At 36.3% G+C, this 26540-nt stretch overlaps 1 protein-coding gene across 1 annotated transcript; it reads right to left on the bottom strand.

Moving 5' to 3' along the window:
* Window positions 1-2269: 2269 nt before the first annotated feature.
* Jheh1 (Juvenile hormone epoxide hydrolase 1) lies at window positions 2270-19488 on the bottom strand. The gene is made up of 4 exons (XM_073990400.1): window positions 18766-19488; window positions 18495-18694; window positions 18087-18297; window positions 2270-3150 (listed from the first exon to the last, which is right to left on the bottom strand). Exons 1-4 carry the CDS (start codon window positions 18973-18975, stop codon window positions 2332-2334), a joined length of 1440 nt encoding a protein of 479 aa, XP_073846501.1. The 5' UTR covers window positions 18976-19488; the 3' UTR covers window positions 2270-2331.
* Window positions 19489-26540: the final 7052 nt, after the last annotated feature.

Below are 26540 nucleotides of genomic sequence, written 5' to 3'. Positions count from 1 at the left end.
GCATTGTATTCGTGCAAGAAACTAGGGGTTCTTAAATCGAGTTCCATACTAGAGTAATTTTATGAAATTGCAGTAGTGGGGAAATCAATTTAAGAACCCCTAGTTTCATGCAACTGACAATACGGAAGTCGGTCTATCTGTCAGTATGCTAATTACCTATTTTTACTAAAAATCTATGGCTGCAATACTGAAATGTCAATAACTTCGCTAAAAAATTAATTTTGGTACCAAAAATTACGACTATGTATCAAAAGTAACATAATTATGACGTGTCAAAATACTTATGCCCTTTTGCTTTTGCCTCCCTATTTAAACATCCGCCTACCTAAGCAGAAATGAAGCTGGAATTTCTTTGTTCCATTAATTTCTATTTAGCTGAGAGATCAAAGAAAAAAGCTAAGCTGTTAATATCGCGTTTTATATATACTGACAATAATTATATGCATTTTAAAACAAATGTAGATGTTGTCAAAATAATTTTGCCAGGGACTGTATACATATGTAGATCAGTAATGGGCAACAATACATACGTAAACATAATTTTCTATGTCCTCGAGCAGTTGATTATTACACCGGTTGAGTACTTAAGGTGTTCATTTGTTGACGGGCATAGGAAATTATTACTGATTACAAATTTATGTTTACTGATATAAATTTATATTTATCATGCACCCCAGAGAGAGAGGACAATAATGTATAACTTCGAATTAGATATCATCCAGCTAAGAAGAACCACCACAATTTGCCAAGGATGATTTTGCAAATCCAAAAGGTGCCAATGAAGGTGAATGAAAGTGCATCTTACAGACAGATTTCACTTTTGAGAATTTATTATTTTTCTCTTGGAAGGGATCCCCTTTATATTCCTCTCTGGCGTGACCACTATACAAATGCTTGTTATGTATTAACACGTATTCTGCAGAAATAAACCCCCTTGTTGAAGACATTTCTGTAACTTTAAATTTGTATAAATACAAATGCATATAAACTACTGAAATGAGAACGTCACTGAATGTGTAGGAAGGGCAATTCAGGTCACTTATTTACTAGGTTTATACTACACACATATTTCAGTTGGCAGTTTTCTTTTTTTGTTTATGAAGAAATTTTAATGTTTACATTTCCAACTCTGTCCAATATGATATTTTTATCATAAAGACTTCTATATAGGGTCTAAAGCTGAGTACACATTGCCAGTTTTGAATGACAGCTTTGTTGGTGCTTGCTAGTGTGGCCGTTCATTTTTGTCATTCATCATGCAACCACAAAATGTTTTGTGGTTGCTGGACGGTTGGACAGTTATCGATAACTGCGAAATATCGACATTCAAAACTGACAATGTGTACTGCTCTTTAGATATACATACATGCACATGTCCATTTATCGATCTGTGGTTATAATTAACCGGAAACTACGAATCATTGCCATTAATGATTTGTAGAAGTATGACACATCATAAGAGTATTTTACACTTGCAGTTGATTTTATTGTGATTATCAGCTGTCTTGTGGTCAGAAAAAGAAGAAAATAAATAAAAAGTAATAAAGCCGCATTTTTAATTATTATATGCAATGTTTGAACAATTTGATAGTTTTATTTCAATGATATAGGATCTTGTAATTTAAATATCGAATTCCGAACGTCCTGTCAGCATAGTCTAGAAAGACACAGCTTCACAAAATTAGCTGTGTTTTGTACAGAAAATTGTTTCAAAATATTACTGGTTGTTGTTTTTACCAACGTTTTGACAGTTGTGATTGACTTGACATGCTACACAGAAAAAAGCAACCCCGGAAATTTCGATTAATACCTTTATCACCATAATTTTGTCAAATGGCGATAAAATATTACGAATATATTGGGAAAATGTTTATCAAACATGAAAATGTTACTAGAAAGCGATCGATAAACGATTTCTAACAAATAATTTATTGAAATTTGTTTACGATTATTAATAAATTTCTATTGTTAAAATGGTTTTCAACGTTTGTCGCATGTTCTAGCTCTCAAGAGCAAACTTGCTCTCAAGAGCAAACTGTTTACTTTGTGAACAAATAATTTTATCGAATTTTGTCAATATGATCATTTTTTTATCGCCGGAAAATCGTTAAATTTTTGATTGAATGCCTGTTCCAGAACCTGCAAGAAGCTACTACGTTTTACTATGATAACAATTTTTCCTTTATGTTATCGTAAAAATTAGTAGATTCTTGCAGTTCTTGAATCTTTGATTTTTTTATCAAATGGCTACAATTTTATTTTATTAAAATTTTTAAAATAAAATATAACAAACCATTTTTTATTTAATAAAACTACAAATTCATTGCTATTTTACAATTCTTCTCTTTTGTATCCAGTAATTTGTTTGATTTTTTCAACTTTTTTAACAAACTCAATAAAATCTTGATATAGAACATTTGACACCTCCATGGCAGCAAAGTGACCACCCTCCTTGTAGTAGGTGCTGTGTATTAGGTTTTTATATTTATCTTTTAACTGGATATCCATGAAGTGCATCATTTCACTCTTAAAACGGGCACAACCAGTAGGCACATGAGTGGGTACGCGATCTAATTTAAGAGCCCTCTGTTCCTCCGATGTAGCTTCCTTGTAAATACGCAACGATGTTGTTATGGAATTTGTTAAATAATAGATCATGACATTGTCCAATAGGGCATCTAATTTGTAGCGTTTCTTGAGACCGCCATCGGGCAAGTGACGATAGGTAGCATTAGTCCATGTGGAGAATTTTTCAAGTATATAGGCAGCCAAACCAACTGGATTATCATGTAGCGCAGTACCCAAAGTATCGGGTTTGGTTGATTGTATGTGAGCATAGCCAGTCTCTTCCAAGAGATAATGTATTTTTTCCGATACTGGGGAAAAGAAGTCCTCGTATCCTTTAGGTGCAAATATGCTAGGGAATGTGCCAGCTATTAATCCTTTGGTCAAAGATTTGGGACTCATAACGGTGCACATATTTGAATGATAGCCAAGAACATTTTCTGGGAAAAGTGTAGCAATGTGTGAACCAATTATCGAACCCCAATCTGTGCCTTGAATAAAGAATTTTTTATATCCCAGACGTAACATAAGATTTCTCATCATGACGGCAATTTGTGCTGGACCAAGGCCACGTTTTGAAGTGCCCTGAAATGAAGGAAAGTACATTATTTACGTATGGATATATACTGGTGTGTTTATAATACAGATGTTACAAGAGCTTTGGTGCCAACCCTCATCGATACATATTGTTACGGAATTAGATTTAACTAATGTCCGTGTAGACGTTGTTTTATTCCCCGATACGATTTGTACCAAATAAAACAGGGTTCGTTTTAGATTACGTTTCTACAATGCTTTATTTACTTTATTACACTTCTTCGTAACCGACTTTAATTACTAAGCACGCAGCTTGTCTCTAGTTAGCACGCAGCTATTCTTTTACCGATCTGTTCAGTTCAACGCTTAAAACACAACTCATTTGTCATTACCAGTTCCCCTGTATTTATACCCCAAAGTCTCCCTGTTCTAGAGTCCTCTAGAACACATATGGCAACACCTCGAATCTGAGCAGCGAACACACAGACACACATTCGCACTAAGCGAACAACCATACTCACATACATACATGGGGGGAATACAATTGGACGACAAGCACAGTAATGACGTAACTACAACAACAAACAGATGCAAGAAATAAAGAAGTGACAAACTAAACAATAATTACATGACTATGGCAAAACAAAATAAAAGCACATTAATGAAAGGTAAAGTAACATCCAGAATAATGAAGAGAGTTCTACATGGTAGTTGTTGTTGCTTAAATAAAGTAACTGCGTAATAAAAACTTTACGTTACAATTCAAATGTTTAAATTAACGGAAATTAAACTAAACTAACTTAACCCTATCAGTTACATTCGTAACATTGCCTCCCGCTTAAGCCTGTTCGTCCCGAATAGGCACAGTTCCCTCTCGGTGGTATGGGCATTGGTAACACTGCCTCCCGCTTAAGCCTGTTCCTCTGGACTTGACACAGTTCTCTTTCCGTAGTGGTAGCAACTGATTTAGATGTACCCTCTACGCCATTAGCTTTGGACTTTCGCTCTTTTCTCTCCAGGTATCGTGACGTTATATCTTCTTTCTCGGTCACCCTCCTAAGTGCCAGCTGGTCGTCATCGGACTTGTCCTTTCTTGTTCTACGGCCGCTTTTCGATGGACCTTTCCTCGACGCACATCTTCGCTTTCTCGTCCTCGTTGCTGGATTTTTCCGCTTTCCTACGGGCCAATTGTCGGCGGCTTCCACCTTCAGCGTACGGACATCGACAGCGATCTCGCCGGATTCTGCCTTTGGGCGATGTTTGCTTTTCTCGTTGTAGCCCACACTTATCGGTATTTCCACATTGGACCAAGTCATCACACGGTGCTTTATGTCCAGGTTGATGTCGAAGGCAATCATAAAGTCCACGCCAAGTATAACTTCGTCCACAATATCGGCCACTATAAAATCGAAATTTACCGATTTTCTACCCATGCTCAGCCTTTGGTAGGCCTTTCCATGCACCGTTGTAGTCTCGCCTGTGGCCGTCCGCAATTTGACTCCATTTAACGGCAATACCTTCCCTTTTACCAAATCCGGTCTAATAATGGACTTTGTTGCACCGGTGTCCAATGTCAAGGTACGCAATACACCATTGACGAAGCCTTTAACCGTTAGGTTGTGATTCACCTGCTGGACTATGGCTATAGAAATTGTGGGACCATCGTTTTCATCCTCTGCCAGCGGCGCCTCGTGATTGACGGAATTCATTTTATTTGATTCACCTGATGTCTCTCTTTCCAGATTCTTGGCCACCGGTTGGTCGTCGCTTTTTGAAGGCGGTGAGGTGGATCTGAGCCTTGGTCGTTGCAATATGCATTCTCGTGCAATGTGTCCAGCTTTCCGACAGTTGTAGCAAGTTCTTCTCGTTTTGCCAGCCCTTCGTTTCACTTTACCTATTACCTGCATTAGTGCATCTTTCATTAGTTCGACAACGGTCTGAGGATTGTTGTCCTCAACTTCCAGCCTCTGCACATTGCAAGCCTGGGGTTTCACCATTGTCTCTTGCTTATATCCGCCACCGTACTTAAGTTCGAGAGCTGCAATTATATCTCCATAGTTGTTTCTAGAAGCGGCGGGAATATTCTGTAATACGTCAGCAGCACCGCCCTTCAATGCCATAACTAGTCGAACCGCTTTGTCGTTGTCGTTCCACGAATTTCTCGAAGACACCGCCTCGAATTGTAATTTGAAGACATCAAACGATGTAGATCCGTCGAATTCAGGAGGCTTGATTTTCAGAGTGTTATCAATAACTCGCACTGGTCCTCCTTTGATTTCCAGTTCAGGCATTTTCTTTTCCAGATTCACAATCTTCTCGTCGTGGGCCAGAAATTGCCTATCCAATTTCTTTAAATGGTTTTCCATAACCTTGAATCGCTTTCCAATAACTTGCGTAATATTATCGAGTCTTTCGCTGATTTTTGCCTCTAATTCTTCCAATTTTTCGTCGAATTCCTCCGTCAGACATTTGAAGCTTTCATTTATTGCAATAGATTCCTCTTCTATTCTCTTACTAAATTCCTTCGCCAACGTTGCTGTAATCACTTTGGCAACCTCCGTATAACTTGCAACCGCCTCTGAATCCTCATCTCTAATATCAAACTCACATTTGTCGATGTCCACTTCACGGTACTTTAACTCTTCCAAAAGGCGTTTTTGTAGCACAGCCTTACTTCCGGTAGTTGGCAACCCAAGCTTAGATAGGAACTTCTTCAAGTGTTCCTCTTGTAGATCCTTGAATTTTAAGTTCATTGTAGGATTATCGTAATCTCACTTCCCGACACCAATTGTTACGGAATTAGATTTAACTAATGTCCGTGTAGACGTTGTTTTATTCCCCGATACGATTTGTACCAAATAAAACAGGGTTCGTTTTAGATTACGTTTCTACAATGCTTTATTTACTTTATTACACTTCTTCGTAACCGACTTTAATTACTAAGCACGCAGCTTGTCTCTAGTTAGCACGCAGCTATTCTTTTACCGATCTGTTCAGTTCAACGCTTAAAACACAACTCATTTGTCATTACCAGTTCCCCTGTATTTATACCCCAAAGTCTCCCTGTTCTAGAGTCCTCTAGAACACATATGGCAACACCTCGAATCTGAGCAGCGAACACACAGACACACATTCGCACTAAGCGAACAACCATACTCTCATACATACATGGGGGGAATACAATTGGACGACAAGCACAGTAATGACGTAACTACAACAACAAACAGATGCAAGAAATAAAGAAGTGACAAACTAAACAATAATTACATGACTATGGCAAAACAAAATAAAAGCACATTAATGAAAGGTAAAGTAACATCCAGAATAATGAAGAGAGTTCTACATGGTAGTTGTTGTTGCTTAAATAAAGTAACTGCGTAATAAAAACTTTACGTTACAATTCAAATGTTTAAATTAACGGAAATTAAACTAAACTAACTTAACCCTATCAGTTACATTCGTAACAATATGTATATCGCTGTAAACAGGTCCACAAGAAGTAATTTCGGTAAAAATTTGCAAAAGATATTCGAACAGGTCTTATACTGCATATAAGCAAAAATTATGAAGAATTGTGATGGAGGTACCCGATTATGTTTTCCAATATAGACCTACTTAGAACTTAATGTACGTTTCAAATAAATTTTAGGATTGTATGCAAAGTTTCGGCCAAATCGGATACTTAATTCGGAAGTTTTCGTGTTCATCAGTCATTTGAGCTAGTGCACAAAGGGGAAAAAGTTGATTCAAAATCAACACCGTATGGTGTCAATATGAGCACAGACGTACTCAATTTTTAACATTTCGACCACAATCGTTCACATTGAACACGGTACGTTAACAATTCCCGAAAACAATTCAAGAAAAAACTTCTAAAAATAACAAAACTAATTTCGAATTTATTCCGTCATTTAGGTATAGATGGCGACTGTGTGAATGGCAAAGTTCGTATTTGTACACCTTGAAGCGCCATATTAAAGAATTTGTTAAGCAAAATACCACTAATTTTTGTTATTTTCGTCTTTTTCAATGAATTTGCCGTTGCAATTCCAAACTCTGGCAACATTTATTTTCTTATGAGACCACAAATATTTTTGCAGGACTGCTATTAGCTATTTTCGTCCAAAATTCGGGAATAAATTTCCATAGTTAATCATATCTATTACATTTTTCTTAAATATTTCGAATGATCGTCCAACTTTTGATTCTTGCAAATTTTTTAATAAAATATCGTTATTATTACATTTTTGTACAGCACAGGCATTGCAAAAGACGATAAGAATACAAATTAGTGGTATTTTGCTTAAAAAATCCTTAAATAACCCAAATATATGGTGTTTCTAGGTGTACGAATACGAACTTTGCCACCCACACAGGCGCCATCTATACCTAAATGACGTAATAAATTCAAAATTTGTTTTGATATTTTTAAATTATTCTTCTTTATAGCAATTCGCATCAATTGTTTCATATTTGCATAAAAAATATGGTATTAATAACGATTTTATTAATTTTTGAGGGGTGTACGAATATGAACTTTGCATACTGTATGTTTGACTACGGTGAAATTTGGACTGTGTGACTGAATTCGCCCTAGAAATAAATGTACCATAAAATATCGAAATCAGTTCAGATTATATATACCTCCCATATTCATAGTGGTGTAGGGTATCATATAGTCGGCCACGCCCGAATTTGATCCTTTCCTTACTGGCTTTTTCAATATCATAAAGGAAAAATTGTTATTGGGTTATTCCAGAACTGCAAGAATCTACTAATGTTTAATATTTTTTCGATAACATAAAACAACAATTATTATCGTAGTAAAAAGTAGTAATGTCCTGCAGGTTCTGGAACAGAGCATATAGTAGTAAAAATTTGTTGATTCCTGCAAGTTCTGGAACAGGCGTTGATATTTTTATATCAAACTTTTAGATTCGTGCAGTCTATGGAAAATAACTTATTATTATCAAATTGTATCCATGCAAAAAAGCATCCCCATAATACATTTGTGGTACTGGCTACGTAATAACATATTTTAACTGAACACGAATAAAATTAATAATATTCTTATAGTATTATGTATATCAGCGTGCGTGACAAGAATATTTATATTTTGGAGATTTTTTTCTACTAACGTTAAATATTTGGCGTATCAGTAATGCTATTCTACAACTGATTCACGATAGAATAATCGATAACTGTAGCACAGTTGATCAGAATCGTTTTTATTTTTTCAGATAAAAATTCTGCAACTTTTAATAAATACCAAATTGGAATCAGTCGTTGCAGAGGAATTCAAGGTCAAAGTTTAACTTTTGATTTTTTTTTATATGTTGTATCATAATATTAATTTTGCATCATAATATTAGTTTAAACTCCAGTAAATGAGCTACAAAAATAAACAAGTAAAAAAGGTGAAAAAATTAAAAATTCTGAAATAATTTGGGTTAATCAGTTTTCTTTCAATTGCGAAAGTTCCAATGCCCAAAATATTAGGTGGAGAAGCATTTTGATCACTGGGAACCCACAAATTTAAAATACCGGTCAGCTTCATCTATGCCCACAACGTTTACAGTGATAAAATCTTAAAAATATGTACTCGAAATCATGAGGTACAGGTATATGGGGCTATACCAAAACTATGTCTATTATTTTTGTTGAAGTTTTTTTTTTTTGACTAGTTTGAACCAACAATTCCGAATTGCAGCAAATTTAGACAAATAATGTAGATATACGGGATATACAAAGATATGCGCATATACCAACAATTCTCTTCTAGATAAGTAGTTTTATATCTCCATTGAATATTAAATACAAAATGTCAGCTATTCTGGTTTGATTATGGCGCAAAAACCTTCAAAATGGGGGCTATACGTGGACATTTACCGACAAATTTCTGGTGGAAAGTTTATACTGAAGACTTAATGTCAGGAAAAATGATTTTATACACTCAGCCTTTAAGGCCTGCGTACATAAGCTGCTTTGCCTGATTGCCTTGCTTACCTGCTTCATTTCTGACGTAATAAAAATAATAGAATAAAGACGAAATTTCGAACTGGGTTGCCATCAGTTGGAAATTGGGTCGGCCTTCTTTGTTCTTTTATCTTTTTATTGAAGCAGCAAAGCAAGGCAATCAGGCAAAGCAGCTTATGTACGCAGGCCTTTAGGCTAACGAGTGTACAGTATCGGCCAAAACTTAAGCACCCCTCAGTATATTTTTTTAAAAATGATAATTTTTTATGAAAGTTATACATTTTTTTTGCATTTTTCTTTTTATTTATTTATATTAAACACTGAAATCGGATGCGGAACAAAATTGTATGCACGCAAATTAATGATGTTTAATAGGTTTTTTAATGCTAAGATGCAGCCGATGCTACATCTTAGCCTCCAAATTATATTTCGAAAAATATATACACATTAAAAGATATGGTCTTGTTGTACATGAAAATCACATGCGGAATGAAATGAAATAAAAACAAGTAAGGACGTATCAGTTAGCTGTGCTGAAGCCACTGACCAAGAAAAAAAAAAAAAAAAAAAACAAAACCAAACCAAACACAATAATTATGCCGTATATAAAATATATTGATTTTATGTCACGAGTTTGCTTTAAAATCTGTAGGTACCGTAACGTGGGCTTATACCAAATCATTGACATATACCAAACATTTTTGGCAACCAAACTTCCTCATAAAGGACTCAAAATATTAAATTATGTTAAAATAAGCTTGAAAGAAATTTTTGAAAAAGTTTTAGAGTTATCTTGCACAATATCCGACAGGGTTTTGAAGCTTTTGGGCCATTATCTTAGGAAGTATTGACTTACTCCGGAACAAAATGTACCATTGTAAATGAGGCCGCTCCAACAATCTACTGAAAAAGAATCAAAACGATGCTAGAGGAGCTCCTAAACTTCACCTTATCCAAATTTTGTGTGGGAGGTACACGAAGTAGTGGACCGATATAGTCTATATTTCAATGCCATACTGAATTGGATGAAATAATACGATGTGCAAAGCCTGCATTAATCAAAAACTCCTTGCGAGGATTATCTTGCGGATTTGCCATTTTGGTTGGTGCCGTCAGGGTTTCTTGGAGCTTTTAGGCCAATATCTCAGAAATTATTGACTTACTCCGGCAAAAAATTGTACCGTCGTAAAGGAGCCACAAAAAAAGGAGCCATAAAAAAATTCCAAAACGATCCGTGAGGAGCTCTTAAACTTCACTTCATCCGAATTTTGTGTACGAAGTACCCGAAGGAGTGGACAGATATAGTTCATATTCAAACCAGATCTATATCTGTAGTGCGATTCTGTAACTCCTTAACGACAGAATTAACGACGAATGTCGTTAGTTAACGATAATTTTCGGTAAGTGCTATTCCGTATACCAATTTTAACGATTTTTGTCGGTAAATTTTGTCGTTAATTACCGAAAATTATTGTTAAGTTAACAACCAAAAAAAAGTTGTTGTTAAGTCTTAACGACAGTACATTATTGCAATATTTTGCTGATTTCTTTTAAAAACGGCGTTTTTATATGAGCATATGTTATGTTAATGAGGAGGGCACACAAGGTAAATTCTGCCTTATTGAGAAAAATCTTACTAAAGCGTTTGCAAAAGGGTTAACTATGTAAGATAACATGGGTCAGCTTCGACACTGTTGTGCTTTCGCCAGACCAGATTTTATCGATGCTGCATAAAGACCACCAAAGAGAAAGTTGTAGAACTTCGATTAACTCATAACTTTCCCTGTCTTATTTTTTATAGAGGTAAATCGTAAGCTAACGCTTCAAAAGAACACATGTGTGGTATGGTTATGTAAGATTTATTTGTGGTTATGTAAGATTTATATTATTTCCGTTAACACTATCTTTCCAATATGCGTTTGTTGGCTTTAATGTCGTATTGAAGCCAAAATGCTATAAGTTCGGATTTCCGAACTATAGGTCATGAGAAGTTCCATTTAATATGGGCGTGAAATGAATAAATGACTCAAAAGGCGGTAACGTGGATCCACGAACGTCACCGAAGGGGCTTAATTATGTGAAACCTCAAAGTTCAATTTTTTCCTTTTTTTGCGCTGTTCAGAATTTTCGCACAAAGCACCACAACCCAAAATATGACCCTACCTTTGTAGTTAGAAAAAATAAAACAGCGGTTCACATACATATAGGAGGGATTTTACCAAATTTATAATTTTTAAATCATGCATGTATAAAATACAATTCACTATAATAGGAAGTGACCTTTTGACCAATGATCCTTACATAAATCTGTTAAATTTTTTTTGTCAGTAATACGTTTAATATATGAATGTGTGGTAGACATAAATAATGCAGCTTCTCTTGCTTCACCAAAGACGGTGTAGATGCACACGCATATTTTTTGGTCTAAAAGACAAGTTCTTGCCCACTTCAAAACCATAAATTGGGGATATTCTATAATTTGTCTCGCCGAACTATTACGGTGGAGGCTAATGATATATTTCTTCATATCCTGGAATAAAACCACCAAAATCTATGAGAATCATGCATTGTTCCTCCTAGAAGTACTCACATACACACTTGACGTTTTTGAAGTTGAAGTTACTCCTGGGTTTCGCATTGTTGGGATACTTGTAGACACTTATTGTATGCACCTTGCTTCCAAAACAAGATATTTTTCCTCCTTTGCGCGTTTTATATTCTGCAGTTGCGAAGAAATAATGTTTTTAATTTAAAAATACATTAATAAATATTAAAATATATTATTTGACAATTTGTCTTTCCATCGATATTCGTCGGTATGTGCTAACGATTTCTACAATCGGTAACATAAAGTTACAGAATAGCACATTCGTTAACTCAACCGAATATTTTCGTTAACTACCGATGTCGGTTCGTTATTAAAAAAAGTTACAGAATCGCACTACTGGAAGGAATAAAACGATGTGCAAAGTTTTGGCCAAATCGATTGCTCCCTTTCAGAGTTATCGTTCAGACCATTTTACAGAAAATTTTTGAACTTTTGTGGGTAGGTACCAGAAGGAGAGGACCGATGTGGCCCATCTTCGAACTTAAACTTAGATTGGACAAAATATTACTATACCCAAAATTTGGTTCGAATCGGTTGAACTGTTCGAGAGTTATCGTGCGCACAAGCCAGACAGACAGACATTCTTCGTATCAAAGTGTATATACCATTCTAGCCTATAGGCTGAGGGTATAATGAACATAAATTAAAACGGTTTATTTGCACTCTCATAATAGAAGTACTCCTTTAGATTTTTCCAACACTTTCAACTCTATCCTAAATTTATTTTTTGTTATTTAAATATGTATGTATGTGCTTATCTTGCCTATAACATCCAAACTCTTATCCCGATCATTATAAGTTTGGTCTCATTTGATTTGATATATTTAGAAAAACAGTCGAAATCGCTTATAACGTCGGTCAAGGGAACGACCAAAATCGGACGCTATAAGCGATAATCGGTATAAACGATATTAATAAAAGAGGTCACATTATATTATGTACAGTGTCTTTTGGGTGCAAATGCGTTGTTTTGTTAAGTAAATATATAAATTCAATTCAATTTTTGTACTTATTCATTCTATATACATAAATACGTATAAAAGACTTAAAAACAAAATAGTAAAAAACTAAGGACATTAAATTCATTCTTCAGCAGACAAATTACGTTAATATAGGATTTGGTCTTATTTAAAATAGCCTGTTATATTAGTGTTGGCTTTTTTGGAATTCAAAAGTTTAAATTTAACTCTTCTACGTGTTGGGAGAAATGAGAATTGAGACAAATGCCTTCAGAATTGTTAAAAGGACCATTAATTCTTTCTTCTTTATCTATTCTTGCCAGGATATTGGGTATCTGTCGATCCCGGTAAAGCGATGTTAATGATTTTATTACGCATTGGTCTATGGGTTGTAAAACATATGTAGCATTGGGTGGTAAAAAGTCAAGCTTTATTGACGCCTACATGAAAGTCGTAATTCAGTTGTCTAACCCCGAACATGTTATGCAAAAAAAAAAAAAATACAAATATTGAGAAAAATGTTTCTTCCTCGTATGGTTCGACGCTATAACCGATAGCAAAATCCGACATTACAACCGATATTACGCTATAAGCGATATTTATTTGTTTGGAATATAAAGGACAGAAATTCGGGACTTTTGGATTTCGTCGTTATAAGCGATATGACGTTATAAACGACGAAGTTATAAGCGATTTCGACTGTATTTTTTTGTGATTTTTGACGGTTAAATAGACCTATGTTTTGAAGAAAGTCAGATTACATTTAAAGTTTTGTAATTTTTTGTAAATTCCGCGAATTTACAAATATTTTACAAATATTATGTAATCTACTCATTGTCGTCCCTTCGTGATAACTTATTGGTGACAATTGTGTTTATTTAATTAAGTAGAGTTTTTATAATATTATTTCTTAAAATCAGAAGTAAAACCGCGATAACTTTTACATGTTATCGATGTGCTTTTCTTTCCATTTGATTTGGCATAATCATGCCATTAAGGTGAGAACACAATGAGAAACTCATGCTTGTCCAAGACAAAGACATAAATACAACTAAGACATGACAAAATGCATGCAACAAAAAAAATGTTTATGAAACTTTGTATAGAAACATTACCCTTAACAGGTTGCAGTTAATTCAAAATCGCAACCAAGGAGGAACATTTCATGTAATGGTATCAGAAACGAAATTTATGAATTCAAGGATCTATTCAAGAATAATTCTATGTCAATTGGATCGGTAAATTCGGTTAAATACGTAAAAATGTATAAAAGAAAAAAATGTTATATCACCATATGGTGATATAACATTTGTTAAATTCAAAAGCCATTCACTGAAGAATGATAGCAAACAAAATGTCTTATCTTGTTGTATTTATGTCTTTGTCCAAGACTGAATTTGTGTAAAGGAATAAAGAAATCCAAAATCGCATTTTTGTTAGGTAGTACCTGTCTGTAAGCAACAAAGGTCATTGTGTTTCTACCTTTATCGTTTGGTTTGCTATTTGTTGTATTTGTTTGGCTATTGTTTATACCCTACACCACTATGTGGGGAGGGTATTATAAGTTGGTTTTGGCCAAAAAAATGTAACGCATCGAAATAATGGTCGGAGACCCATACTTATATGTCTCGACGAGCTGAGTCGATCTGGCTATGTGTGTCCGTCCGTCAGTCCGTCCGTCTGTCCATCTAAACCTTGTAAGCGAATATCTCAGCTTCTGTATGGGGCATACCAAAAGCAAAAACTGACAATGAAAGAAGAAAATATCACCTTTCTAATGATGTAAAGTAGGATCTTGTAGGTGATCAAACAACGAAGATATCACAATAGTCGCAAATAAACCTCAAATTTTCATGTTTGCGATTTTAGTTATAATGACGAATATCACAGCTTTGGCTGGGAACTTTCCAAAAGCAAAGCCTGGCTGTGAAAGTAGAAGATCCCATCTTTACAATGATGTAAACTAGGTCGGCGTAGGTGACCAAATAACGGAGATATCGCAATAGTAGGTAATACATCCCATTTTTCCACTTTTTTGGAAATCACTCTACAGGTCTCAATTTTGATCGGATCGTCACGAAATGTTGAGGGTTAATGGGGGTCACACAGATGAAGAATCCTATTGATTTTGGTGATGGTCGGATAATATTTAGGGGTCGTAATGGGCAAAAAACTTATTTGGTGAAAAAGACAACGTTTTTTTCCAAAGCGAATATCTCAGCTTCTATATGGGATATACCAAATGCAGAACCTGGGCATGAAAGCAGAAAATATCGCCTTTCTAATGATGTAAAGTAGGTTCTCGTAGGTGATCAAACAACGAATATATCGCAATAGCCGCTAATAGAACCCAACTTTTTATTTTTGCGATTTTAATAATAATGACGAATATGACAGCTTCGGTTGGGGATCTTCCAAAAACAAAGTCTGACTATGAAAGTAGAAAATCCCATCTTTACAGTGATGCAAAGTAGGTTGGCGTAGGTGGCCACATAACGGAGATATCACAATAGTCGGCAATACATCCCATTTTTTCATTTTTTTGTAATCACGCTACAGGTAGCAATTTTAATCGGATCGTCACGAAATTTTGGGGGCTAATGGGGATCCTACAGAGAAAGAAGCCTATTGATTTTGGTGATGGTCGGATAATATTCAGAGGTCGGAATGGGCAAAAAACTTATTTGGAGAAAAAGTCAACGTTTTATTTCAAAGCGAATATCTCTGCTTCTAAAAGGGGTATATAAAAAGCCTGCTGATGAAAGTAGAAAATATCACCTTTGCAACGATGTTACGTAGGTTGTCGTAAGTGGTCAAACAACGAAGATATCGCAAAAGCCGCTAATAGAACACAACTTTTCATTTTTGCGATTTTAATAATAATGACGAATATCACAGCTTTGGTTCCGGACCTTCCAAAAGCAAAGTCTGACAATGAAAGTAAAAAATCCCATCATTACAATGATGTAAAGCAGGTTGGCGTAGGTATCCAAATAACGGACATATCGCAATAGTCGGTAATACATCCCATTTTTCCACTTTTTTGGAAATCACGCAACAGGTCGCAATTTTAATTGGATCGTCACGAAATTTTGGGTGTTATTAGGGATCCCACAGAGGTAAAAACCTTTTGATTTTTGATAATGGTCGGATATTATTCAGGGGTCGGAATGTGACAAACAAAAATATTAGGAAAAAGGCCAACGTTTTATTTCAAAGTTAATATCTCCCTTCTGTAGGAGGTATATCGAAAGCAAACGTAGAAAATATCACCTTTACAACGATGTGAATTAGGTTGTCATAGGCGGTCAAACAACAGAGATATCGCAATAGTCGGTAATGCATCCCTTTTTCCATTTTTGTGCAATCACACTACGAAATTTTGATCGGATCCTCACGAAATTTTGGGGGTTGATGGGGGTCTAACACAGAAAGAAGCCTATTGATGGTTGGCATACATCCCACTTTTCCATTTTTTATTTTGGTTGTACTGTCGATGCACTTAAATGCGTTTCAAAAAAATTTACCTGTGTTAATGTAGACATTCAGAGCAAAGGCGCTAAGCTATCCCAATTTTAATATTTTGAATTTTATTAGTCAAAAGCTTATGAACGGGGGTAGTGGTGTAGGGTATCACACAGTCGGCCCCGACCCGACTATAGCCTTGGCTCACTTGTTTTCATGTTTGTTTTTAGTGTTCAATTACGCCATCGCTGTCTATTGTGTTTGTATTCCGTTTAGTGTTTTTTAAGCATGTTCCTCAAATTTAGTCATTCCCGTGGGGAGTATTTTTTCCGTTATTTATAATATAATTTCCAAATTGATGGTATAGGTATGTTCATTTTTTTAGTCTGTATTAAATTATTTTATATATTTTAAAAAAAATTTAAGATTTGCAGATTTAAATTTAAAAATAATCACGTTTCCATCATTACCGTGTGCTCATGTAAATGTAAATTTGAGATTATTCAATCTATGATAATTATTTAATAAATGCATTATTAAACATACCATCAAATACTACATGGAACCATCAACAAAATTAGAAATGCAGAGAAAAAAATAACCAATAAGGAGAGGAACAAAGTTGGCCGGACCCGACTATATCATACAATACACAACTGTGAATATGTAAAATATACATGGAACTACATATATAAAAATGTAGACCGATTTTAAAGCCAAAGATATAGTTAATTAAAACAAAAAAGGGACAAAATTTTATATTAAAATATCATTTCCGTGGGTTGAAAAAAATCCTTAAAATCCATAAATATACATGGCCCACCGCTAATTAATGCATAAAATTGTCTTATAAAACAGTATAAGCCGAAAAATATTTATTTAAACCCATTTTCGCACTTTGCCGTTTTCGACCCCCAAAACAAGTCTTTTCGCAATATTCACCCATATGCACCAACTGTGAGGGTCCATTGTACGTCTCTGTTTTGTCAATTATTGAAAGTTGTATAGACACTTTTTATTCACAATCAAATCTATTTTCATTTATTTTCAAGCTCCAAAGCTTACTTGTTAAAACAAGTAAAATTTTCAAGTGACTTTGTACGTGAGTTTTTTTATAGAATCACCTTATAATTACGATTTTAGGTAAATCTCATCAAAATACGATACGGGGATACGATTTAGCCCTATCAGTCCGTCCGTCTAAGTTGTGTGCATGATAACTCGCGAACGGATATTTTATCCAAACTTAGATCAAGTTCAAAGATATCGGTTGATTCCTTCGGGTACCTCCCCCACAAAAGTTCAATTTTATAGCATTCACTTCTCTTAAAGCCTTGACGTGGCGGAAGAGCTTAGAACTTTCATAAACAAAAGGAAACTTATTGTTCCATTGTACTCATTGCACAATTACCAAGGTAGGTATCACACCTGCTGTTCGAATATGAAGTGTCAGATTCCTTTATAAAAAAATTATTTCTGTTGTAATTTCTCCAACAACATAAAGTCCATATTGACATTAGGCAATTTTCCTTGCGGCAATTGTCACTTTGTTGGTGAGAGAAGGTGTTGAGAGGCGAAGGGTTACCATATGCCTCACCTCTCTCACCATCAAACTGACAATTGCCGCAAGGAAAATTGCCTAATGTCTATATTTACGTTTTGACATCACATATTCAAAATTTTACGATACCACTATCTTGGTAATTGTGCCATGATTTTACTTCAATACAAAGCATTTTGGAGGGTACAAAAAGTTCGGCCCGGCAGTAATTTATGCTGAATGCGGAATCATATTCCGTTCCAACTCAAGCAGTTTGATTTTCTAGTAATATGTGTATGCGCATCTGACTGGATTGTGAGGTGACTACAATTGACATGGTTAAGGACACGTCAGACATACATATGTACATATATACAAAAAAGTAGTCTACAATTTAAAATATATTAAAAATATAAGATTAAAAGATTACGCTCACCTGTGACCAAGCAAAACCTGGCAAGCTTGGTACAATAACATTGAATATATATTTGTTGTTTTTGTCTTTCTTCGTTTGATGTAATTTGTGAATTAAACTGTAGAATTCACGAATTGAACTGGGCCAACCATGGAGCAGGAGAACTGGATAATGGTGTCTATCTACGGTGTATTCATCATAGACCATCAAATGGAGGAAGTGCATACGTAGCCTGTTTTTTTAAGAATTACAAATACAAATATTATTTTAAGACGTTAGTTGGTCGTAGTCGTCATCTATGTATATGATAAGAAATAATTGTTGACAGCTAACATTAACAATAACAACAAAAATGAATAAATGATACTGCCGGATGATGATAAGACCCATTTGGACACATGTTCACAGAACACAAAACATTTTTCTTACCCTTGAATATCGGTGGTAAAATGATTAAACTGCCACAGAAATACTTCACGTTCACGCCAACGCGGCATATAATCGTCGCGCCAATATTCAACAAGTTCTTGCAAAAACTTGGAATTGAAACCATATTCAAAATTTACATCCTCCAAAGGTTCCGTCAAATGTAATGTTCTATTAAGCAGCGATTTCACGTCGTCCAGGGTCTAATAGAAAGAACCCAGAAGCCACAATCAATCATTTTTCGATAATTAACTAATAAGTTTTAAATTATTACCGTATCAGAATACATTAGCCGATTGCCAATAACTTCTGATGAATTTGCCAAATAGGCTTGCCAGTCTTTTGGTTCTTCTTCATCACCCCACCATTGATTTAAGGGCAATTCTGGTGCTGCTACATCACCCATTAGATCGGAAAGTTTCTTGTAGAGCATTCCGCCGCCCATGGCGAGCATAAGTATCAGGATACGTGTAATTGGCGACATTGTTATCACCTGTTTTTAAGTGACGTGTCCGCTAAAATTTATTACCAAAGCGTGCCACCGATATGTTCCAGGTATTGTAGACAACTGCCATCCAATAGCATTTAACAATAGTAGGTCGATGTGTTTGGTTTGTGCTACTACAACCCTAATCGTCCGTCATTATTAGCTGGATTTAAGTTTTGTTTATTTGTTTTTGTTTTCCCTTCACTGGTTATCATCTGCTGTTTAGTTCGGTTCAGTTCTATTCCTAAACACAAATAGTGACGACGTATCTGTTCTGACTTGAATATTGTTATCGTATGATAAGTGCATTAAGCCATAAACGATCTCTATAGGCGATCACATAGACAGACAGACATTCCCCACTTCGTACCTCGTACCAGCCACAAAAAATATTGTATTTGTTCATTGTTGTGGGTAGCATTTTTTGTCACTGTTATTTATGATACGTGTACCTCTTTCGTCCGTCTATTCGTTGGCCCAGTGCGTCCGATGATTTGATTTATTCTTATCAAATTCTTTTGGCCATGGTATAAGTAAAGAGGTAGATTTAAATGAAAAAAATCTATAGAACCCTAGTTTTTCCTGAATTCATAAAACTTCAAAATTAGTAAACAAAAAGGCAACAAGTGGGTTTGTTTACAAAATACCAATTTTGAGCATTTTATAAAAAACGCGAAAAATGTATGAAGGGCCAAGGTTTCTCCACATAATCGAGTTGTGGATATGATAAAATGTTTGTTTCAATAATAAGGTGAAGGATTTCTTCCATACAAATGCTCTAAAAACAATTTTGAAAATCATTGAATTCGATTGTTTTTAAAATTGTTGGCATATTATTCAAACATCACACACACATACAAAGATTGTGTATATTGTTCTGACGTTTTAGGAACAGTCGAAAGAAAAAAATTTAAATTGACAGGAAGCTTTAGCTAACCTTTATTATTAAACCATGCTTTTGGCGTTTTGCTTGAGAATGCGAAAAATACATTTCTGCTCAAAACAATAGCAAAATAGTCTGAAAAGTACAAAAAACCCCTATGACATCGTGTGTAGTGGTTGGAGCGCAAGATAACTCTGGAACGGATTTGCCGATTCGGTACAAAATTTGGCCTTCAATATATTTAGTCCAAACTTAGTTTAAGTACCTCCCCCACAAAAGTTCAAAAATGTTCGGAAAAACTCTTGGAGGGAGTGACCGATGTGGTCCATACTTTACACACCCTAATATATCTACCAGATCTATATCCGGTTTGAATGTGGATTATATTTGTCCACTCCTTTGGGTACCTCCCACACAAAATTTTGGATAAGTTAACTTTAAATCCTGGGGCTCAATTCTTTTTCTATGAAAATGTGAAATGAAAACTTTTATAAAGGAAAAAACTGTCAAATGAAAAAAATCAAATGAAAGGAAATATTTTTCATTTCAAATTTTCATAGAACAAGAATCCAGCCCCTGCTCTCGAATCACTTTGATTTCTGTTGAAGCAACATGCATTCACTGCCTCAATTACGACGATAAAAGTTTTTTTCTGGGGCAAACCCATACTTCTTGAGAAAATTACCCGAAAGGTTTTTAGACCTATGGGGTTTCGCCTTCGTCATATTTTGTCCAAACTTAGTTTCAGTTCGTAGATAGGCAACAACTTCCGCTTCTTCACCCTGAATATTTAAAAATGTCACTAAAATGGTATGCACGATATCTCTTGACAACCAATTTGTTCAAAACTTTTGATCTCCTAATATTTTGTCAAAATTTAGTTTGACTTTCAAAATGACCAAATCTCCTCGCTGGACCCCCCCCCCCACAAAAGTTCAACATTTGTGTCTAAGTACAGTTTAGGGTCTGTTCGAAGAACCTTTGGAAATGTATACAGATGCTGCTCGTTGTGGTCCTGTTTACAGCCATATTATGTTTTCCGTGGTCAAGTCCATGCTTCCTGGCTTACTGGTCCAAAAATTATACGATGACCCACTGAAATGAGTAGTGGGCGCATTATCTATCAAAAACAAGATCCATTTCCGTAATGGACTAGTCGGTCCATTCCTTTAAGTACCTCCTCCGCAACACATTTAACTTTAATCCTAATCCGCATTCTTGTCGGGAAGTTCAAATGTCCAAAAAGGCCCCTAAATACATTCGATCTGTCGTAAATGATAGTTTCAATTCAGATAGGCTGAGGGTATATCTCTGTCGGCAAAGCCGCCTGATACTTTTTTACTTGTGAATCCGGAATTTCGGGGTTTTGTTTTTGAATTTATAGAACTCGTAATTTTACATTGTTTAATGTACATCTCATGAGTGTGCTCCATACAGCATCCTAGTAATTGGAGTTTAAAGGCCGAAATTTGATGCGTGAATTTTCTTAAAAACCCTATTTTTTGCCTGTAAAATTTACAAGTGTCATTCAATTTGCTTTGAACCCCGCGTGAATTTAGTTCTTTTACGCGACTAATGAGCCTTTCCGTATACGAATCCATTAATTAAAACGGTGGATATATTTACCTTGAAAATAGGAAAAAAAAATACATGTTGACAAATCCGCGTACTAAGCCGCGATTTTCCTTGAAAATTTTTACGTATATAGAATCTTTTAAGCGCGATTATAATATTTGCGATAAAGCATTTACCAAAAATAGAATGTGGAGGCACATCCGCGGTTCTTGAAGAAAGTATTTGAAATATGTGTAATTAAAGGTATTTTTTATGGGTGCTACTGAAATCGGATTCGCATCAAAATCGTATACACATAGCGCGACAGAATACATTCATCATTGCATGGGATTCTAGCGAAATAGTTGGAGAACTCCAAAATATTTTTTTCTAATTTTTCAACCATGGAGGGTATAATTAAATTTGTCATTCCGTTTGTAACACATCGAAATTTTCATCGGAGACCCTATAAAGTATATATATTCTTGATCAGGGTAAAATTCTAAGCCGATATAACCATGTCCGTCTGTTGAAATCAAGATACAGCTCGCACTTTTTAAGATAGAGCTTTGTAATTTGGTATAGAAGTTTCTATTACTCCTAGGATGTTTGGGATTGCATGGGCTATATCGGTCCACGTTTTGATATAGCCCCCATATAACGGTCCATCCGATTTTCGGCATTTTTAAGGTTTTACCTTCATTATCACACCGAAATGTTGTCGTTGTAGGTCCACGCCTTTATATAGCCCCCATAGAACAGTACCTCCCGATTTTCGGTATTTTGAAGGTTGTGGCCTCAATATTCCTCCGAAATAACGGAAATTTGGTGTTTCGTCTTCGCTGGAGATTTTGTCGGTATAGGCCCACGTCTTCATTTAGCCCCCATAGAACGGTACCTCCCGATTGTCGGTATTTTGAAGGTTGTGGTCTCAATATTCCACTGAAATCGTTGAAATTTGGTATTTAGTCTTCATTTTGGGTATAAAACTATCACCCAGAAATTTGTCGGTACAGGTACACGCCTTAATATAGCCCCCGTAGAACGGTACCACCCGATTTTCGATATTTTGAAGCTTATGGCCTCAATAATCCATCGAAGTGGCTAAAATTTGGTATTTAGTGTTCGGTGGGGGTATTTAGCTTTCCCCTCAAATTTTGTCATTATAGGTCCACGCCTTCATATAGGCCCCATTGTCCACGCCTTAATATAGCCCCCATACAACGGTACATCCTGGTTTTCGGTATTTTTAAGGTTACGGCCACAGTAATCCATCGAAGTGGCTGAAATTTGGTATTTGGTGTTCGGCGGCGGTATTTAACTTTTCCCTCTAATTTTGTTGGTATATGTCCATGTCTTCAGTTAGCCCCCATTGAACGATACCTCCCGATTTTCGGTATTTTGATGGTTGTTGCCTCAATATTATAAAAAAATAAATTTTGTACATATTTAAACATCTACGAATAGATATGGAATGCTGTTAACGATTTATGCATACATTTTCTCATAAAAACAAATAAGAAATTTTTAAATATTTTTTCTTTATATAAGAATAAAAAACGCTATAACTTTTGCGCGCATCGGCCAATTTTGTGAACGCGAACGTATTTGAAACCAAGATTTTTTCTAAACCTCTATTCCAAAAATCGTAGGTTTGCTCGCAAAAAAGTTTTTAAATTTTTTCAAATGGAATTGCAAAAGAATTTTGTTTTTTATCATATACAATTTTCCGCTTCTTTAATTTAAACATGATCCGAGAAGAGAAAACCCTCTTTAAGACAACTGGGATAAAGCACAAAAGTGTTGAACTTTTGCGGAATAGACCAATATAGTCCATCTTGGAACTGGATCTAATTTTGAGAGTCATTCCTTTCGATAGTTATAACCAGCCATTTAAGGATTGTTGAGAGCTTTTGGGTCATTATTTCAGGAATCATGGACTTCGGTAATTAACAAAATTATTCGGTAAGTAAACGACTAATAAAAAAGTAGTCGTACATTTCTACCGATAACAACATAAGTTTGCGTTTTAATTTTACCGATTTTTGTCGGTAACTCAAAATATGAGTTCGAGAATCCCACTACAGGAAGTATGGACTTTCCCCCGAAAATACATGTACGACTATGTGCCGCAAAAAAAAAACAGAACTATCCGAGAACTGTCTTTACATTATCGAATATTTTTGGAAATTTGTTGAGGTGGTATTCGGAGGAGTTGACCAATATGGATCCTATTCGGATTTGATCTACGTTTTTACAAAATATTACGAAATACAAAGTTTGGTTTAAATCTGTTACTCCCGTAGAGTGTTATCGCTCGCAACAATTTAGCGAACAATTTTGAACTCTTGTGGGGGAGGTACGCAAGAGTGTGGACCACAAAGGTTCTTATTCGAATTTCATCTAAGTTTAGCAAAAAATTTCGAAATGGAAATTTTGGACCCAATCGATTTATTCCTTAGAGAGTTATCGTGCGCATCAGACAGACAAATGGACGGATAAGGCAAAGTCGAGTTCAATTTGCGGAAATGAATTTCTTACGAACATGTGTGGAATCTAAAACTAATATTTCGATGAGGCGCGTTTTATACCATTCATCATAAGATGGAGGATATATTAGCTTTGTTACTCCTTTTGTAACATTAAGTGGTGTTTTGCTTTGTGGTGGCAGAGCCTTCCTTCGAAAAGGTGTTGCGGAGTAAATAATTAATGGGGCGTTGAGCCAGGTCACCATCACTCCCAATGTGACCTTTATGAGCTATTGGGTTTGATGTTAACATTGATCTCAACTTGGCCTCTGCGGACATCGTGATGAGAGAGACAGAGCTTGTTAAGATCAGGATTTCACTTGGGCAACTGAGGATATCTTCTTTCGAATTTACTGACCACCTTGGGGTTGATCTGGATAAACCTGTCTTTGAACTTCTTGAGGTAGAGCATCAACCAACGAAAAGATTTCTTATCGTTAGCCAGCCGATTTACGGCACTAGTTGAGGGAGGTGGGAACATTATCAACCAATTTTGGGTCGAGGTTCCTTCCTTAATTGTCTCCCACATCGAAAGGCTAGTTCTAGCGGCTGCACCGAATGAACAGTCCTCCTGGGTTTTCGACTGACCTATCTTCAAAGTGTTAGCGCTTTCTATTGAGCCGAGGACAGTTTATAGATAGATGACTACAGTCGCTGGGACGACTGTGGTCTGAAGTTCGTTATGGGATAAACTGTCCACGGTCTCAGTAGAAATACTGCCCTGACTGAGTCTTAGGGCTAGCAAAGTCTGCTCCAGAGTGCCTAGTAATTGTTTGCTTTGTTCAGCCAGACTATCATGCTTGACTACATCCAGATTGGGTACCCCTTGTCTGTCCCCTCCCGAATTGACTGCCCCATCGACTCTTGATTGGATATCTCCATGAGCGTGGGTGCAAAGTTGTCACCTTTGGGTTATCTTTTTAAAATTTTTTGAAATCCATGCATCATTCTTACAGAGGGGAATACACGTACACCATCGAGACGCCCAGATATCAACGAGGCTCTGTTCTAATACAGTTGGTACCCTAACTTCAAACATTGAAAGTCGATAGACACACGTTAGCCTGGTAACCCGGCATTTCCGGATATTGAGTGAAGGAAATTGTGGCTTTAAGCCCCGCATCCCTGGTGGGGTTCTAACAACATTATCTTACAGAAATGACTGAACTTTCAAATTTCAAAAAATTATAACTACTGATTGGAACTGTAAATTGTATGTTTGTTTTTTTATTTTATTAGATCCACATCGCATTAAGATTTTTTTAAAAAATGTTGGCTGCAATTATTCAATTCATTTGAAATTTAACGCCATTTTATAAAATCACTAAAATATTTAAGCCCCCGCATCCCTGGTGGGCTTCTAACAACATTATCTTACAGAAATGTCTGAAATGTTGTATTTAGTGTAAGCAAGCCCACAAGTCCACGTTTTGGTATTGCACCCATTGTCCAATCCTTCTGATGTTCGGGTAGTGTCGAACCAACCCCGACGACCCAAGAGTCAGGGAGCTGACACTTTAAGTTAACAGGCTGGTCGGCGAACATAAGCGGAACAAGTGGTTAAATCATCTGAAGAGTTGCAACATTGGAGCCGGTATAAGTAAATTGTGGACAACGGTTAAGTCACTCTCGAACCCCAGAAGGAGGGATGACAGGACCTCAGTCACGTTTGGCGACGTTACGTAGACTGACCCGAAGAGGTGTGAAAGTTACTTCAATCGACTGTTTGTCGAGCACCCCGAGAGTGACAGGGCGAAGAGAAGAGTGTTACGTCGCATTAGATCTCTTCCTGCCGAGGATGAACCACCACAGTTTACAGTGGATGATGTTGCGAATGCCATCAGGAACGCTAAATCATCCAAAGCGTTGGGCCCTGACGGAATTTCCATGGTAATGTTGAAACAGCTGGATGAGCCGGGAGTAGAGTATCTCACTAAAGTTCTCAACCTGTCGCTAGCCACCCTTATTGTTCCCGAAGTCTGGAAAATGGGCAGGGTGGTCCCGCTACTGAAGCCAGGCAAGGATGCCAGCAAAGCCGAATCGTACAGGCCGATTTCGCTTTTGTCACCTGTAGCGAAGACCCTTGAGGCCTTAGTCCTCAACAGTAGCAGGAATAGCTATCAAGTTGTCGATCATCAGCACGGATTCCGTTAGCAGCGCAGCACTGCACGCCATCTCCACATACATATATTTGTCAAAGACTCAACCAGAGACCGCCGTGTGATAGAACAGTGATGGTGGCGCTTGCCTTATCAAAGGCCTTGGATACAGACAGGCACTCCACGCTGTTTGAGGACATTGAGCAGACAACCCTCCGGCCAAGCTTGAAACGTTGGATAGCCAACTATATGTGTGGACGCCAGTCGTACGTGGAATTCAGGAACAAGAAGTCCAAACCCTGTAGAGTGAAACAGGGAGCTCCCCAAGGTGGGGTGATATCTCCTGAACTGTTTAACCTCTACCTCTTCTGTATTCCGCCCTTTCCAGACGGTATCGAGATCGTAACGTATGCGGATGATTGCACGATCCTGGCGTCAGGTACCTTCTCTGATGACATCTGTGAGAGACTGAACTCCTATTTAACCGATCTTAGCATT

Source organism: Musca autumnalis, unplaced genomic scaffold (assembly GCF_047663935.1).
Source record: "Musca autumnalis isolate F117 unplaced genomic scaffold, ASM4766393v1 scaffold_5, whole genome shotgun sequence".
Classification (NCBI taxonomy): Eukaryota; Metazoa; Arthropoda; class Insecta; order Diptera; family Muscidae; genus Musca; species Musca autumnalis.
Note: the sequence above shows the minus strand (reverse complement) of the source record. Positions and strands in the feature narration are given on the sequence as shown.

Excerpts from the sequence above, each read along its gene's own strand:
- Jheh1 (XM_073990400.1), bottom strand. The coding sequence starts at position 18,975 with ATGTCGCCAATTACACGTATCCTGATACTTATGCTCGCCATGGGCGGC. Across the intron at positions 18,298-18,494 it reads TTTACCACCGATATTCAAGG|GCTACGTATGCACTTCCTCC; the intron begins GTAAGAAAAATG and ends TTAAAAAAACAG. Across the intron at positions 3,151-18,086 it reads CAGGTTTTGCTTGGTCACAG|GGCACTTCAAAACGTGGCCT; the intron begins GTGAGCGTAATC and ends CCTTCATTTCAG.